The sequence below is a fragment of the Apaloderma vittatum genome, unplaced genomic scaffold (genome assembly GCF_000703405.1).
Source record: "Apaloderma vittatum isolate BGI_N311 unplaced genomic scaffold, ASM70340v1 scaffold16554, whole genome shotgun sequence".
In the NCBI taxonomy this organism is placed as follows: Eukaryota; Metazoa; Chordata; class Aves; order Trogoniformes; family Trogonidae; genus Apaloderma; species Apaloderma vittatum.
The window spans coordinates 36,819-55,023 of NW_009713389.1; the positions used below are offsets into that span (position 1 = coordinate 36,819).

At 37.4% G+C, this 18,205-nt stretch overlaps 1 protein-coding gene across 1 annotated transcript in view; it reads right to left on the reverse strand.

Annotated features, from left to right (window-relative positions):
* The window catches only part of CDC40 (cell division cycle 40), a 32,552-nt gene extending 16,643 nt beyond the window's left edge, over positions 1-15,909 (reverse strand). The window contains exons 1-6 of the mRNA XM_009868375.1: positions 15,883-15,909; positions 14,185-14,271; positions 12,468-12,597; positions 3,029-3,112; positions 893-1,032; positions 152-248 (exon numbers count right to left, since the gene is read on the reverse strand). Of these exons, the coding sequence (XP_009866677.1) occupies positions 152-248; positions 893-1,032; positions 3,029-3,112; positions 12,468-12,597; positions 14,185-14,271; positions 15,883-15,909 (565 nt within the window). The remainder of the gene's footprint in view (positions 1-151; positions 249-892; positions 1,033-3,028; positions 3,113-12,467; positions 12,598-14,184; positions 14,272-15,882) is intronic.
* Between the last annotated feature and the right edge of the window lie 2,296 nt (positions 15,910-18,205).

The window sequence follows — 18,205 nt, forward strand, 5'->3', positions numbered from 1 at the left end:
TTATGCCTGTGAGCGCTATCATCTCCAATACAGAAGCATCAAGGTGCCTCAGCAAAACTGCTGAGGCTGTCTGCCATCCTTACTAATTAACACAGCAGGCAAGGAAACACAGTGAGCAAGAAAATGAGAACAGGCAGGAAGATGCCATTACCATGTAATATAGTCTTCTCCTCTCCAGGTTTATCATCTTCCAGTTTTCCTCTCTTCTGCCTCTTAGCTGTTATTTCATCCAACTCTTTCTGCTCTTCCTGGAAAAATAAAACACGATCTTTTAAAAATTCAGCATTCAAAACGACGTAACAAAATTCAGAACTCTATTACCTTTTACTTACTACTAAGGACACATTTATTTGCTAAGTAAGATTGGAAATATTTCTCAGCATCAATAAACAGAATACCTTTATCAAAACCAGAAGAGTTTGAAAAGCTATGTACATTGAAAAGAATTATCTTTTTATTCATAGACTACAGCTAAGCATCACTGACTGAACATGAAAGATGTTTGTTGGTTGAAGGGCTGGCAGTGTGTATGTACTTTTATTGTTGTTTTTTTTCGTGTTCTTCTTTTGGCTGTTTTTTTCCCATCTTTTAAAAAATTTTACTTTTGGGTCTTTTCAAGCTACCTCTGTTTATAGACATCTGTTAGTCAGGATCTACACACTACACACAGATACAATGAATTTTATTTCCAAGCAGTCTTGCAAATAATTGAACGTGGAGTATTTAGACCACTTTATTTGGACATACCGCCTGAAATGTTTCTATCATCCTAAAGTATAGCATGAATCCTCTGCTACGTGCAGAAAATAGAACTACCGGTGCAGCTGGATCTCTGTTAAAACTAGGGCTACGTACTAACAATTGGTATCTATTGTGCTAAAGTAGTACTCACTTCTGATGGTTTGGCTACTTCTTTTTCATCAACATACTTTGCCCATGGTCCCAGAAAACCATCAATATTAGATGCATCGTTCTCCTTGAATTTCTTCCTTTTTTCAATTTTCCTTTGTCCTGTTTCAAACACTGTTAAACCTGAAGAAGGAAACAATACACTGCCTAGCTGCTAACAGAATACGTCATCACAGGTCACACCACAGAGTCAGCTTAAAAGAAAAAAAACACTGCCATCACTCCTAATGCAACAAAATGGAAAAAGCATTTGAGCAAAATTGACCAAACCATTACTAACTTTTCTAGGTATGAACACTGTGAACTATGTACAGTAACAGAGGAAGCACTTAAACTGTGTCATGGTTTGTTAGAGCATTTAACGATGCACGTTCAAGTGCATTTTTAACACTAAGCCTGCAGACTGTAGGCATACATCCATTTTCATACTTCAGATAGTGCACTGTTTCAGAGCAGAGTCCTAACAATTGGCTTCTGATCCCCCTCACCCCTCTCAGTTTCCAACCCCTCCCTCAGACCCAAAACCCCACAAATCTGCCTAAACCACAATTTTTTATTATAATTTAGCAAAAATTCACAGAATCCTACAATGCATTGGGTTCGAAGGGACATTTAAAGGCCATCTAGTCCATCCATCTTGAAGTAAGCAGGAACATCTTCAACTAGATCAGGCTGCTCAGAGCCCTGTCCAACCTGGCCTTAAATGTTTCCAGGGATGGGGCTTCCACCACCTCTCTGGCCAACCTGTTCCAGTATTTCACTACCTTCATTGTAAGAAATTTCTTTCTTATCACCAGTCTAAATCTACCCTCTTTAAGCTTAAAACCACCACCCCTTGTCCTATCGCTATAGGCCCTTTTTAATAAAGTCTGTCCCCACTGACATGGTCATCTACCATCAGTATCTTGTTCTTTCATATGAATATTAACTTTTCACAAATGCTGTGCGCTCAAAACTTCATTTGTCAAAACCATTCAACATTATAGAAAAGGGAAGAAAAAGAAAGAAGTTAAAAGATTTTGAGGTAATAAGTTAAAATTTTTTCAAAAGGCTGTGTGTATTACAATTACGTGCAATCTTTAAGCAATGCTTTCCTTCAGCCTCAGTAATACTCATCCAGTGCATATGAGCCAAAAAGAGCTTTATGGAAACAACGGGAAATAGACAACGTAAAAACTGAAGTAACGATTACATGAAGAAAACGTACATTAATCAAGAGTTTTCTTAAATAAATTACTAAAATTTCACTACGGAAAGGTTCATTTTCTTATTTTTAAAATGATTTAATCTCAGTCATTTCTGTCTATACCAAAATAAGTCTATTTTCTTTATCTTACTTTGGAAGGCAAGAGGGAAATAATCTTGGATATATTCTGTGGAAGAGGACATGGAAATAAAGAACCTTTGTATACACATGCAAATAAGATGTTAGAAAAAGACATGCAAGGGAAAGCACAACCATAATGTTTATACAGGTACAATTTTCCAATGCAAACAAGTCACTTGGAGTGTTAAATATCTTGTACCAAAGTATTAATTACAAACCCCATGCCTCTGGTAGTCAATCCTCCCAGTGGCACACTATGCCTTTACCATTTGGCAACCTTCCAATGGTTTTTCTTTTCCAAATAACCCCAACAGCTTAGCTCTGCTAAGCAGCGATAACATGCAATACCCAACAGGGATGCCAGAGGTTGCAGAGTGATCGGCTTGCTACTGAGCAGTACAGCACAGTTAAGGTGATTAGCTCAACATACAGGTTATCCTAATGAAGACATAAAACAATTTTAGCTGAGACAGAATTTAAGAGGACCAAAAAGCTGTTTCAAATATACAGATCAATTCTACTCGTGCAACGGCACATGCTAGCTTTCAGCTGCAAATCCTAATTTGAAATTTGACATGACAGCCTGAAAAATTTGCTACTTTAGGAAAACAACTTTGAAATGTCTATTCCCTCTTCACATTACAATTGCAACACATCTTTCTTTATTATGTCTTTGGATATGGCTAAGTGATAATTTCTTCCTTTGCCAACACCTATTTCATTTGTTAGTAAAGAAGAAGTGAAAACAGTCATCAGTTACAAGTCATTTATATGAGAATATTAATTAAATACCTTGATTTTTTTCAGCTTCTTCTACAGAACCAATATATTTGGTAGCAACTTCAGGGTTATCTATAGAGGGATCTAATGCATAACCTAGAACAAGAGGAGAAATAAAATACTGTTATTTCAAGCTTTTTTAGTTTTGTACGACTTTTATTACCCTGCTCTTCCCATGACTTTTTTTCCCATTGGCTCTCAAGGATGAGGAAGGATTGATATTTTGAAATCCCATCCAATTTTCACTTGGCCTGAGTATTAAGACGACTATGAAGTATTACCATAAGACCCTTGAATATGCACTGCTGCAAGAATGATTAAATTTGCACAAGAGAGAGAAGCGAATAAATATAATAGGCAACGGTTAACATAAGACACAAAGGGTGGGTAGTCACAGAAAGCAAAGTCACAGAATCTTCCTAGTGGGAGCAGACGTCAGGAGGCCCCTGGCCCAACAGCCTGCTCCAAGGGAGATCAACACTGAATTCAGACCAGTTTGCTGTAATGCCAACATTAGATTTTGAATCACCTTGGAGACATCTTAGAATCATAGAACAGTTTTGGCTGGAAGAGACCTTCAAAATCATCGACCTTTGTCCTAGCCCTACCAAGACCACTAAACCATGTCCCTCAGCACAACATCCACCCATCTCTTAAACACCTCTATGGATGGCGACCCAACCCCCTCCCTGGGCAGCCTGTTCCAATGGCCGACAACCCTTTCAGTATAGAAATTCTTCCCAATACCCAACCTGAATCTCCCCTGGTGCAACTTAAGGCCATTTCCCCTTGTCCTGTCACTTGCCACTAGGAAGAACAGACCAAGCCCTGCCTCCTTTTCAGTAGTTGTAGGTCTTTTTGTAACATGGCACAAGGAAAAGGCTAGCTCAAAATCTTATGTGACATATGAGTTTAAACAGATGCTCCTTTAGTCCAGAGCACTCTTCCTTAGTTTGTGAGGCCTGCAAGAGCGCTACTCATCCCTGGCAATGGTGGCAGCTAGAAGGAAGAGGGCAGAGACAGGGAAAAAAATGAAAACATATTGAATTTTCTAGGGCTTTGTGCATATTCTGTCTCCTCCAGCAGAAATTATTTCATCCTCTCCTTGCCAGAGCTGGGAAAGCTCATTCCTTCAGCTTGAAAGCAGTTACTTTAACTAATGTGGATGGTAATAGAAGAGGCAGCAATGGTCTTTAATTTTTAAAAGAATTAAGTATTCACATCTTCATCTCCTGATTACAGCTACTGGGTCTTGTTAAAAAAACAAAACCAAACCTGATGTATTTCTCTTATAAATAATTTACAAAATGTACCAGCATTTCACAGGTATTCAGGATATTTTCAATTTTTGGTATGGAGGCTTTCATTTTACTACTCACATTTTAAGATTTCTCCATTTGCCCTGAAGTGGATAGCATGATCTTTTAAGAATAAGATGGACAAACTCATCCAGTTTCCCAGGAACGGGTGCACTGAACAGCTACTGACCACCACAGCTATTTTTTTGGAAGCACCCTGGTGGACATATTACCAATTTTTATTAAATATTCTTCAAGTGACCAAATGTCCCTTGGGGATCCAATGAGAATGTCTCCATATCAGAAAGGGAAAAAAAAACAAGGAAGAGCAGAAATGAAGATATTAAACCACCAGTAGAAATAATCTCTCAAATCAAAGAAATCCTACACCATACAATCTAATTCTTATATTTTTGTTGATTCTCGGAGACAATCATGAACAGTGGGAGATTACCCAGTCTAATGGCCCATTAAAGCACCTGAGTGCATGCAAGTTGAGAACCTATCAATACCATCCCAATAGTAGAAGGAGATCCTCTCCCCAAACATTCCTCAGAGACTACTGTCCTAGAAGATGTTCCAGTTTTTTTTTAGCTGCTGGAAAAAAAATGATCAGTAGTAGTGCCATTCAAAGGACACAAATGGAGCAATCCACTGTTAGAACAGCTCTGAAGCTTCAAACCTGGTAAAGATCCAGTCACAGAACAACACATGCCCAGATACTCCCTGAATATGATATAAGGAAGGAAATACATCGCAATGCCTTCTTATGAAATATAAATTCCTAGCATACCTAAACCAAACAAGAACAACAAAATCTAGACTATTATTAGCATTTACTTGCACAGATAACCAAACTGAGCAGACCCTGCAATTAGATTTTTGCTAATTTAGCTGCTGGCTTTTACTAAGCCACTGAGCTCTTCTCCAAGCTATAAGGGTTCTGGTAACAGCAGGGAGATATTACTTTGGAGTGATGTCAAAATCAATACAGTGGTTTACTTGTCCTCCAACTGTATTGACACAGTCTCTGGGACTCTATTTGCTTGATACTTGTAAAAGAGGGACAGTATTCTAATGAATAGGGCCCCTGGGCCAAGCACAGCTTCCCTTGGAAGCACAGACTTACAGAATACAGTAGGGTTGAATTTGCTCCAGCATCATTCTCATAGGAAAGCTCTGAACAATTTCTGCTTTCTAGCAGCTATGTGAAAGTGAATCTTTTCTTTCTGGCTGGGACTCCTAAATGCAGCTGCAAAAGACAGCTTGCTTTTATCCTACTCAGCTGGTATGCCGTATAATGTGCCCTGACTTCTGTGCCTCCTTCACTTTTATTTAGGGGGTAGATACTTCACAGAATCACAGAATGTCATCTCACGTTTTAGCAAGGAAAGCTACAATTCCACCTACACCCATAATTCCAGTACACCTGAAAATGGCTGGTGAAATAATCACACTTTGAAGTATATTCCAGAAAGACAGTTAATTAAAATAAGTTTACACCATACCATGCAATGCAGCATGCAGAGACCCAAGGTAGCTCAGGTATGTGGAAAAACACAGTCGGGACTAACCCCTTCTGACTGCACTGGCCTCTCCACGGAATTAGAGTAACCAGAGAATAAAGTGCTTACAACTATCAGAGGTAATAGCAAGTGTAGGTGTTGCATGTAACATGTGTAGATGAAAAAAAATCAGAAGTGCTATTTGCAAGTCATTTTACGCTCTTAAAATATCAGTCTTACTGATGAAGTAATCCTGTTATAACCAAGTTACTGAATACTCAATAAAGAGCTTTGAAATTCATGGATAGAAGACTGCTTCTTATTAAAAAGGACATTAACATCTTCTGAAGGAGAGATTTGAGAATACTAAATGCCACATGAATGAAGCAGTCCACTTCTAGAACGAGTACCGATCCTGAAATAGATAATTACTTTTCTACTATATTCACAAAGAGTTTGTGTGTAGCATGCAAAAGATACTCTGTAATTCTGCTTCACACTGAAAATTTATATACACCCATGCATGTATATGTTTATATATGTGTGTATACACATATATATTTATATAAATAATATAGGAGAGTATACTGCACTTTGTGTTTTTAATTCTCTCTCAAGAGGGAATTTTCAGGAAGAAACTGCTTCTGTGAGAATAAACAAGTGCTTGTATTTTAGGACTTCCTAGTCTTTTTAGCCATGCTCTAAGGACTACAACATTGGTCATTTACATCATAATGGCTTGTGAAGAGAAATTTATTTTTCTAGAGAGAAAGCTTTCTCTTCAATAGCTGAAATTACATAAGAAGATCGCCTTGCATCAATGGGTTCAAAACAGAGTAGATTACGTACAACAGCAGATATGAAACTGGTTACCAATTAAAAAAAGGTCAGACCCTCATAGAAATTATTAATGCCTTTCCATCAGAGTGGGAGAGCATCTTATCCAAGATTATAAAAGGGACTGCCTGGAATATTTTATTCAGTATTTTTAAGGATTATGCCATAAGCAAAGGATCACATACCTGTAAAATGTGCAGCTGACACCAGAGACAAGTGTGAAATATTTCACTTCAGCAGACATGCTGAATAACAAACACCAGAAGAAAATAACTGATATGCACAGGGGAAAAAAATACCGACTGCAAGGGTAGTGTTGGTGATACCCTTAACAAGTCTATCTGACAGTAATGAGAGAAAAAAATAAAAGAGATCAGAGATCTACTGCAAAGGAAAAACTAGATGAAACATGGAACACCTCTGGCAAGGCCCAATCTAGATAGGTATGTCCAGTTTTAAACAATGTATTTTAAAGAAAAAATTGAGATAAAAATTGAGAGTAACAAGAATGATAAAACATTGTGGGTGGGAAGAAGGTGTAGGAAAGACTGAAGAAAGACACTTGTCAGTCTAGAGAGAGATGAAGTCCAGATGGCAAAAAGCTGAGGCAGTTTCAGTATGTGAAACATCACAGATAACAACAAGCCATGGCTTGATAGGGCCACTGAGGAGAACATGAAAGTTTAAATTCGCAGCATAGAAGGTTCAGGGCGGTAATGGTAAGATCTCAACTACTACCCTTACGAAAAAAAAACCAACTACAATATTTATGTAGATTTTAAACCCATGCAAAATAGTGTAAGAATAGGAATGATCTTGAAGTAATACTGACTCAAGAGATGACTACATCACTGGTTTCAAGATGTTGTCTGTGGATATCCCCTGACTCCTCCTTAGGAGTCTGAAAGACAAGAGAAGCAAGTTTGCACTCACAAGAACAAGGGTTCACAATCTCTTGGGTGTCAGGGACAAAATGACAGCTTAAGAATCCAGTGACTAGGAGAAAAAGGAAAAAAAAAAGAAAAAAGAAAAAAAAAAGAAAAAAAGAAAAAAAAAAAAAGAAAAAAAAGAAAAGAGGATGTCTAGAGCAGTCTTAGATCTGGCTTGTCCTTTTGTATATTATATGCCTGAACTACAAAGTTTTGCATCCTAGAGAAAAAAAGAGAGTAGGAGACATCTGACTACTTCCACATGCTATTATCAAAGGGACATTCTTGGTAAACAAGCTGATCTCCAGTTAATCTATCAGATACCCAAGGTTTGCACCTGGTATGCTCTTCCTCATTTTTCCATGGACTAAGGTACAGTAGAAAAGGAACTCAGCTAAGCTATGGTATTTGTGAATGTGTATAAAATACATTCTGGCAGGCAGTTTGTTCTCAAGGGGTTGTTTACTGCAAAGAGAAGCTGCAGATCTTAACCCTAACATGGAAAACATCTCCAGTGCCCATGTCAACTTCACCTGTCCAAACTCCTGGAATGAAGGATCCTTACTGAGATGGGTAGATCTCACCTAGATTTAAAAGGCTGTTGGTACTGACGAGGTTCAAAGTGCGCTTTTTGATGAAATAGTTAGGGATAACCAATAGTTAAAGAAAAATATGCGATTCCAGATGATATACAATCTTAAAAAAAGCCATATCCTTAAGCAGAAGAAATCTGAAACCTCAGATAACAGGGATAGCAATAAGCACAGAGTCCTATTTACACTGAGAGTAGAGAAATGGAAAATCCAAGCATGCATGCAAAACGGCAGAGGCTAAAAATAACATATTGTGGAATCATAACATCTTGTTTTAAATTCATGAACTAACATAACTGGTAAGACAATGCTGACATAATCGGATAGAATACTCTTTACCAGGTAGAACAAAAACAGAAATAAGATGGTCACATCAGTGGGGAAAAACATGCTATATGCTACAGAAAGCTTAAAGACAAATCAGATTAACAAATTAATAGTGTTACAAAGAATTAAAGGATCCTTTGGATTGGAACTCAGGTTTAAGTAGTGGTGAGTGCAGTTGCCAGGATTCCTCTACTGACCACTCAGCCAGAAGATGCAATAACCATGAAAAGGTAACAGAGATCAAACAAGTAGTAGCGAAAGAAGCACAGTAATAACGATCTATTTCAGTCATCTCCTTGTAGCAAGCTGCGCAAATCCATACCAAGATGTAATGAAAACAGCATTTTTAAACAATGTACTTGTACCATGAAGCAGTCATGTTAGAGATTTACATAAAAAAAAAAAAGACAGATTAGCAGTGAAGGAAACTTGACTTTAAGATATTTTTCGTAAGGATACACATTTTAACAATGACTGCAATGCAGTATAAATCAACAATGCTGAGGAAGCAAAGAACGCCATGAAAACAGTTACTACTACGATCTCAAAGCAAGAGGGCTATAGTATGGCAAATAAGATTTTTAAAAGGAACAGAAAGTAAGCACCAAAGGGTAAAGCCTTTTCCAAAAGCAGGGATGCTTCAAAGAGACCATATAGGAGGACGAACTAATGCCTGCCAGCTATTTAGAGACCAGAAGGGCGTGAGCACAGCTAAACAGTATGTAAAGAGAAACTATTAGAAATAAGGAATTATTCTTCAAACAGCTGAAGTTGTATCCAAATGTGAAAAAATACAAAGAATCAAACTCTAACTGACAAAGTAAACACTGCAGTAAAGCTGCTGCCCCGCAGATGAGGAAGAAATCACAAAAGGCATAAAAACTAATACTTGTCCTTTTGTCAAAAGCTGCAGGGCCACCAAAGAAAAAAAGCACACTAGGCAGCATAGAGGCCAACCAATGATCAAGGAATGAAAAGAGAGCATCTCTGAGGTTTTTTTTAAACATGTGTTCAGTAGGGAGGAGTTTGGGTAGGATCCTGTGCCACAACTTTTTTTTTTTTTTTTTTAAGACGTAATGTCACAAAATACCTACCTCAACGCAAAATGTCAGGAGAATAGAGTGAAGAAAGGGGTAACAAAACACTGGGGCCAGATGGTCATCCAAGAGATCTAAAACCACGCTGGAGTGCAAAAACTCTCGCCTAATATGATCTCAATATGACAGAAATGGAACACACCAGGTATGATTCCAGCTTTCCAAAGATGAAGCATCTGAGATCTCAGATCTGAGAACCTTCCGTCAGTGACAGCATGGATGTTCTGAGCTACCCAAGCATCACAAGGAAACAGTACTTTTGATAGTAAATATTTACTGCAAGAGAAGTAGATGGGAAAGACTGACAAAAAAAATTTGAGTTTTGTTTGTGATTAATATATAGGTTTCTCACTGGATATGTATTAACTTTCAAGATGATCTATAAAGCTTTTTTTTTTCTTTAAAAAAGACTGCAGCACTTGAGCTCTTTTGAATACATGATCTCATTTACTACCCTCTCTATCTTGTACCACACTTGTACTTCATTTATAGGCACTGCTTATCTACATGCCAGCCATTGCAGATTTGTTTGAGACCTCCTGCCTTAGCATAATGGTGCTAAACTCCCTAACAGATGCCAGAGGTCTCAAGAGCCGCAGCTTTTAATTAAGGGGTTTACTCTCTGTTCTTTCAATATGCTATGACTTAGTCATTAAAAACATGTATGTCTTAGATTTATGCCAGGCAATTATACGTGTGTTTTTATAATTAGGTCTTTTCCAATAAGAGATTTATTACCTCCTTCCAAACGGAACAGAGAACGTTCAATTTTTTTAATAGATAACTTTTTGACAACTTAAAGGAATGCTGTTTTTAACAGACCTTCTAGTGAGCCAGCATATCATGCTCTTACTGCATCTCCCAGCTCGAGCTTCTCAGTGCTTGTTCTTGCAGTTTAAATTGCCTCAGTCTTCTCATAGTTCCATTTTTACTGTACCCAAATCATTATCTATTGAACATTTCCAGAAAGTTGACCATGACAGTTGCATGGTTGTCAATGTTATCCATCTTAAGAATATATTTTTTGCTCTCTTGTAATACCGCTTTCAAGGCAGTTGATGTACATTGATGACATAAACCAAGAGCAGGAGCTTTAAGTAGACTTACTAGTTCTATCTTTCCTCAGACTATAAACAAAAAAATCCACCCCAAACCAAACCCTACATGCCTACAGACTCTTTTTTCCAATATCTAACTTTCATACACAAAAATGCACAATTTGCACACTGCAACACCAAATACAATCTCATCTGTCTATTCAGATCCTAAATAAGCTCCTACTTACATTGTCTGTCATATTCTAACATCAAAACTGCAGTCAAGCAAGTTAAAGTTACGCTGTAGAAGTAGATATCCATTTCTCAACATCAGCATTTTGTTTATTTTTCACATCCTAACAAGTACTTTCAACTGAGTTGTTAACTAAATCTGCAAAAGAACTGTCTTAAATGTATTTCAATTTTTAATATGTACAAGAAAATCTCTAACAAAAGCCAAATATGAGGAGAAACTGAGGATGTTATAGCTTCTCATTTTAGGTAATTTTATTCCAGGTTTTGCTGTAATACATGGCTCCCACAGATGTTAGCAATGAAGTCCCAAACTCATCCATCACAGATTGCAGTAAGTTAATTCATGCATGCATAAAGCCCTAATGAATTTATGGACTCATGCAGAGAGGTGATCTTGAGGCAGGACATTTTGCAGGGAGTAGCAGTTTGAATGTAAATATAAATAAAGAAAGATGTAAGTCTGCTGTGCAAAACATTCAGTGTGGTGACACTAAATTTATACACAGAAAGTATCTGTACTTGCCTAATAGACTGAATTTGAAGAATACAAAGTGATAAAACAAAGACTAATATCTGCAAGACAAGCACTCGTAGTCAAGTTTAAGACAGAAATGGAAGCTTACAATGAAACACAGAAGAAAAATTAACCGCTGCTATATGAACACGAATGGCAGTTTTGTTCTTTCAAATGTGACCAAAAGAATGCTCAGAATCATGGAACGGTTTGAGTTGGAAGCGACCTTAAAGATCATCCAGCTCCAATCCCCCTGCCATGGGCAGGGACATCTCCCACTAGACCAGGTTGCTCAAAGCCCCATCCAGCCTGGCCTTGGACACTGCCAGGGAGGGGGTTTCCACAGCTTCTCTAGGTGACTTGTTCCAGTGTCTCAGAATCTGTAGTCTTTAGATGTTTTCCCTATTAAAAAATTTAATTTTTCTTAAAATAAGTCTATTTGAAACTCAAGCCTCTCCAATACTCAAATGATTCATTTTCCAAATGCAACTATTTACAAGTGAAAAGGTTCTTCAGGATAAGAAAGCAGCAACTATTATGATCACTAATATACAGTCTTTGGGTCTATCTTTGCTAAGAGTATTTTAGTAATTCCCACCTTCTTCAATTCCTGCCCATTCAGCTTGTGTCTAGATGCAACCACTCTGAAGAACCTGATAACTCAGTACGGCTTCCTTTTGGTTTTGAGAGTGCTACCTTTAGTTAGAATCACATGAAAGAATCTATTTGCCTATCAGATCTACAGTTATTTGCCATATTAGAAGTGTGAAATTTCGATTTGTGTTTTCTACACTGATGCAACTAATGGAAGGATTAATTAAGAGAGGTTTGGTAGGAGGTCACACACTTGATTACAGCTTCAAAGGGAATTACAAAGTGAGATTTCCCAAATAAATACTATGATTTACAGCAATTTGGATTCTCATTCAAAGACCGTTCTCCATTTTAGTAAGTCTTTTATAAAGCAATTTACAGAACTTGCAGTTCTAATCACTGTTCTACAGTTGTCCAACCCGGGCATAATAGAGGTGGAGGTGAATTCCACTGTTAAGGACTTACCATAGGTTGCAAATGTTCTTCTTTGTTGTTCAAACATGAAATCATTGATGTGAGCTGGTTCTGCATATCCAGAAAGCATATTTCTAGGTGCAGCCATTTGTTGAGTCCTGAATGGGTTTTCTGGTCCAAACTACATCAACAAAAGAAAGTATATCAGAATTACCAACTTCTTATTTACATGTGTGTACTTTTTCAGGAAAAAAACACAGGTTACAGAAATACTTGTCTTTAAAAATATGTAACACAAAATCACTTTAACTTTATATTTCTTTATGACTACTGAATAAACTTCCCAGTCTGTTATTTTACACAGTAATCACTTACACAGTTGCTCTGAACAGCTCATTTTGTGACTGAACTTTCTAGCCTGTTACTGGTACAGAGAACAAATCAATATCAGCTACTTGACACAAAACACTGCCATTCAGTATGTGATGAGTACAAGCATTCAGAAAATAACTCACAGCATACTGTCCCTTGTAAGGGGAAGATATCAAGAAAGAGATATCAGGTCCTTCTAAACTCACGCACTTAATAGAGAAATTACACTGCCAGCAACAGATTGATAGATTGTTTCAGATGGAAAAGACCTTTAAGATCACCAAGTCCAATTGTTAATACTTTTGTGCCTTTAAAAAGCTACTGGGGACTTGCTGCATTATTCCAAGACATGCGCTTCAGAAACCCTGCCTTGCTTTCCTTCTTGTGAGATGACAAATGCCAGTTTTCCTGACCATACCACGGTTAGGGAAAAGAAGGTGAATACAAAAAAATGCAATACACTGAGATTAATATCCAACTTAATTTAACTGTGACCCCTACTCTTGTCAGCCATATTTAGAGGCACCTGAGACTGTGCCACACTGGGCTTCCCTAACACTTACACAAGGTAATACTTTTGCTCACACGGTTCATGGCTTTCATATGTTTCAAAATGCAAGCTTGCTATGAAAAGGCTTATTTATGTGGTTCCACAAAGCGTTCTCTAAACATAAAGCAGAACTAATGTAGAAATTTCAGACTGATGCAGCCTTTGCCTACCTCGATTGCTAACCCTTGGTCTAACAGAAAACAAACTGTACAAAGAAGCTATACTGAAAAAAATTACATGCTTGAACAGCTATTCTTATCCTTCAGATAGTCTGTCAGTTATAATAAAATACAAAGTGGTTCACATGGCAGCAGGCAGTTTAAATTCAGCCTAAAATGGTTTTCCACTATGTGCATTTAGCATAGTTTAAGTTATCAAAATACTTAATGCTGATGTGAAGAGTTATACTGAAAGTACTTAGATTTTAATTTTAAATCCTCCTCTTAAAAGTCATATATCTACAAGACTTACTCATTTTGCTCTAAGTGACACAATGAGTAAATAGCAAAGTATGAAAACAGTAAGAGACTAATGCAGGTTCATGTTTTACTCAATGTGTTTATAATGCTATTTTCCTAGCTTGATTTTTAATTTCTGTAGCTCTAATAAAAAGTTCTGATAAACATTCTAAGATTCTTCTTAGAACAGCTTTATGCAGAATACTAAAATTCAAGCATTAAAATTACTAACACTCCAGCGTAGAATCTTTTTTCAAAAGACTAGATTCCAAAATCTAGCATCCATCCAAAGAAGATATGTTTTATATGAATTTCACATGTGATTTAGAGAACCTCTGTGGTTTAAGTCAAAGGCATTTCTGTTTTAAAGATCAATAGTGTTTCTTACCTCAGGTGCAAACATGGTTTCGTAAGTGGGATTGTATTGAACTTCCTTGATAGCTGGATCAAGGTGGACCCCTGTTTCCACATCTTCCTGAAATAAAACAGATATTAATAAACCATTTTTCACATACTTTTAAATATATGACATTACCCCATTTCACACCAAACTAGGGTGGCAGTTCAAGCTAACACTTTCAGCACCGTGAAAGGAGAAGAGCAGGACCAAACTAGGGTGGTAGTTCAAGCTGACACTTTCAGCACCGTGAAAGGAGAAGAGCAGCCTGGCCAAAGTTTCTATTTTAAAAAAACATTGATTGCAAAATCAATGCCGAGCCTTCACTGAGAAATTAATCTACAACACATGGCATTTTGCATGTGTATAATTACTTTTTTTTTAAAGACTTAATGCTTACATTTTAAAAACAGTAGCTAGATTGAAGGCAAGCTTTTTTTTTTCCTTTTGAGGATGTTTGAAAACTAGACCTTGTAAAGAAAAGCCAATTAAAATGGTCACCAATTTAATATAAAAGCGTGAAAACTAGAGGTCTACAAAAAGCAGAAAGCAGAAGTCACAGGTAACTCTCAAAAGACAGTTAGGAAAAATTATTAGACATCAGCACAAACACACATATAACAATGAATTTCAGAGAACCCAACAAACTCTCATGAAGTTTTCACCAAAGACAAAAATGTAATTCAGCTTCTGTATTTAAATGCATTTCCAACCCTGTTTTAACAAAATTTTAACTTGATAGAGGAAGGAACAAGAAAGAGGCGCTAACCAAAAGAATAACTTCTCAAGCAACTTGAAGGGAAAAACTCAGAAGGACACATGCAGCTGAAGCAGAAGACGGAGAAGATGGGAAAGAAAAAGGCTGATCATACATGGCAGTGCTCTGGTTTCACAGCGCTCTACAAAGGCTCATTTATATTGATCCTAAATTGACACTACCTTACCCCTTCCATTAAGGGCTCATTAACATGAAGGAGAATGTTATTTTGAGGTATTGCTTCCTACGTATTTATTCTAGAATAAATGCACTTGAAAGGACTTTACAATGTGCTAGTATATTCACTACCTTCCCCCTTCCATTAAGGGCTCAGTTAATGAAGGAGAATGTTATTTTGAGGTATTATTACTGGTATTGCTTCCTACGTATTTATTCTAGAATAAATGCACTTGAAAGGACTTTACAATGTGCTAGTATATTGATAATACACCTAGTAATTTAATTATACTGAAAAAGCTATCTTGGCAGTGGTATTTAATCAGTGTTCACCTACAACAAGATCCAAAAGAATCCGCAACTCAGAAGGAAGTGGCACAATAGAGGATAGAAATTTAGCAGTCACTTCATTAATAGAAAATTACCTTGAACAAACTCAGTCTTGGTTTGTATTACAGTATCTCGAAACAGCAAAATGGCACATCCTTTACTTCTTTAATAGTTAGCTGTTCTCTGACATGCCATGCCCAGAAGCTCTCTTTTTTTATCTCCTCAATTCAACAGCAGGTCAATTACAAATTTGCTTAGGCGTGCAAGACTTAAAAGGTTTCAAAATCTGGTTTTCAAGAACACAGGAAAGAAAAAGTGGTATCTAAAGATCTTTGTCTTGTTACCTGATTATATTTAGTTAAGACTGATTTTAAAAGTGGATTTTTAAAAGATAAATGAAACCAGAATGACGTCAGCAATCTTACCTTTTTCTTTTTTTTAACTAAGACCATTGTCTTAGTAGAATTGTTAAATCCTACTAGAAAGCTTTACTCTCACTGTGTATCAATCATTTTAACAGGCAGGTCCAGCCATCGCACTGCTCTTGCTTGAGCCCTTGGTGCTGCCAACTCTCAGCTTGACCTCATTTTTCTCATCATGCGACCTCTTCAACTCACTAGGCTTGGATGACAACGGCTACTGGTACATTCATAGCCCTGACTTTCATACACCATGAACTTCCCTGGGAACAGCACAGCAGGCCTAATCTAGTCATTCGGCAAAAACAGACATCCTCCCCATTCCCAGCTAGAAAAGGAGCATATCAAAACTGTTTCCTAACCTGTATAACCTACATACTTCTATTTCCTTTCATAGCTCCATGACCTAAGGACATTTCCAACTTTTTGAAGTCACATCATCCAGCTTGCTCTGTCAGCTAGGCTTCATATCTTATCTCCTAACCTTATAATTCGAGAAAACAAAAATTGATAATATGGCAAAATTTATCTGATCAACTGTCAATGAAATGTAAACAATTATCAATTTGCCTGAAATTAAGACACAGGCTTTTTCCTGCTCTTTAAACTGAAAAAAAAGTGTGAAAAATTCAGTTTTGCAAAAATGCCAAGAATTTTTCAGTTCTGCTATTTTTCATCCTCTTTTCTCCCTGTTAAGTCCTATTATATGCCACACAGTAATTGAGAAAAGAAACAGATTGTGCCATGAAAGCTGATCCTCTGCTGGATGATTATAGCAATTCTGGCTCTACTTTGCTTCTGGTGGAACAGTGCTGAGTCACTTGGAAGCCACACAATATGCTCACTCCTAGACCACCACAGGCATAGTCTTTCGGTGTGAAAACCACCGAGCCTTGAAATTGAAGCATGTTATATTTATCAGAGCTACACTCCCCAAGACCTCCAGCCTTATTCATGCATTCATATACCTGGGCATCAAACGATGATGTGTTAATATGCTGCTGAAGCACATAACGGTTCGCTTTTCACCAGCCCATTTTGTTTTAAACTATATAATAATTTGAACATGTCCCAACTTCCCACTTTATCTTCTCAGTATTTTAAAGAATTGAAATCTTGATAGGGAAATACAGTATTGACACTATGTTCTGAAATGTTAGTCTATGGCAAGGGTTCAAATTACGTCAGACTTTTCCTTTGGTCAACATCCAAAAAATGTCATTTTGGACAGCGTTATCAGACTCCAATAGGTAGCAGAAACATTAAAAACACTAATCTAGTCCATCAATCATACCACAAGTAAAGCTATCTGCATTGGGGTTTTTGTTTTTGTTTTTTTTTTTTTATGAGAGGAAAGAACTTAATCAGCAGTCTGTGCACATGGTGAGGATCACTGGATACAACTGTGTGCATTACCAAAAGACCATCTCAGCAAAATTCATTTTTTTAAGACCCAGAAAAGGAAATAGTACACAGGTCTGAAGACTCTGTCCCTTTATGCTGGCAAGAGAACTCACTATGCACTCTAGATGCATTTGCCATAGCTACAGTGAACAGGGAAAGGATTACAGGAGCAGCAGCCTGGCAGAGCTGCGACTGAGATAAGGTAATCTACGGGATCACATCCCTCTGCTGTGCTGTGGTTTTTCAAGACATGACACGTCTTGATTTATCTAAAAGCTTAAGGTGAGCAATTCATCATGTAGCTTATATCCCAAGTATGAGAAGTGGCTCTGCAGGATGAAAGACTATCAGTAGCTAGGCTGAAAGAGGAGGGCAGTTGTGAATTCAGTGATGGGCTAAGCATTATCCTAAGTCATTTCCTACACACAATGGCACAGGAATCATTAAAAAAAGGGGTCAAGAAGCTTCCAATTTAAACAGATAGTGCTCCTCCAGAGAAAGCTAAAAGCTCCGCTGTTGGACTGGCAGAGAAGCTGCTTCTGTTTGCTGCAACTCAGAAATTGTATAAATATGGGTTTTATGGCACTCCATAATACTGTTAAAGGTAGTACACCCCATATAACCTGTAAAAGAAGAATTAAGGTTTTAGGAAGTTGTTTTACTGAACGTGGCTTTCTTGGAAGACATAATACAATGGAGCTGCAAACTTCAGCTCTACACGTCACCTCTCTGCTTCTCTCAGCACTGGTAACAAGTGCCCAGCTGAAATACAGTGGCCACACAAGACACTACAATTCAGGTAAGACATGCTACTGAAAAAGGTCCAAAAGAGAAAAATATAGAATGTTCTGAGGTCTAAGAAAATGAGATATGACCTATACAGAAAAACTGAACAACAATTCAGCCTAAAAGAGACTCAGTTTAT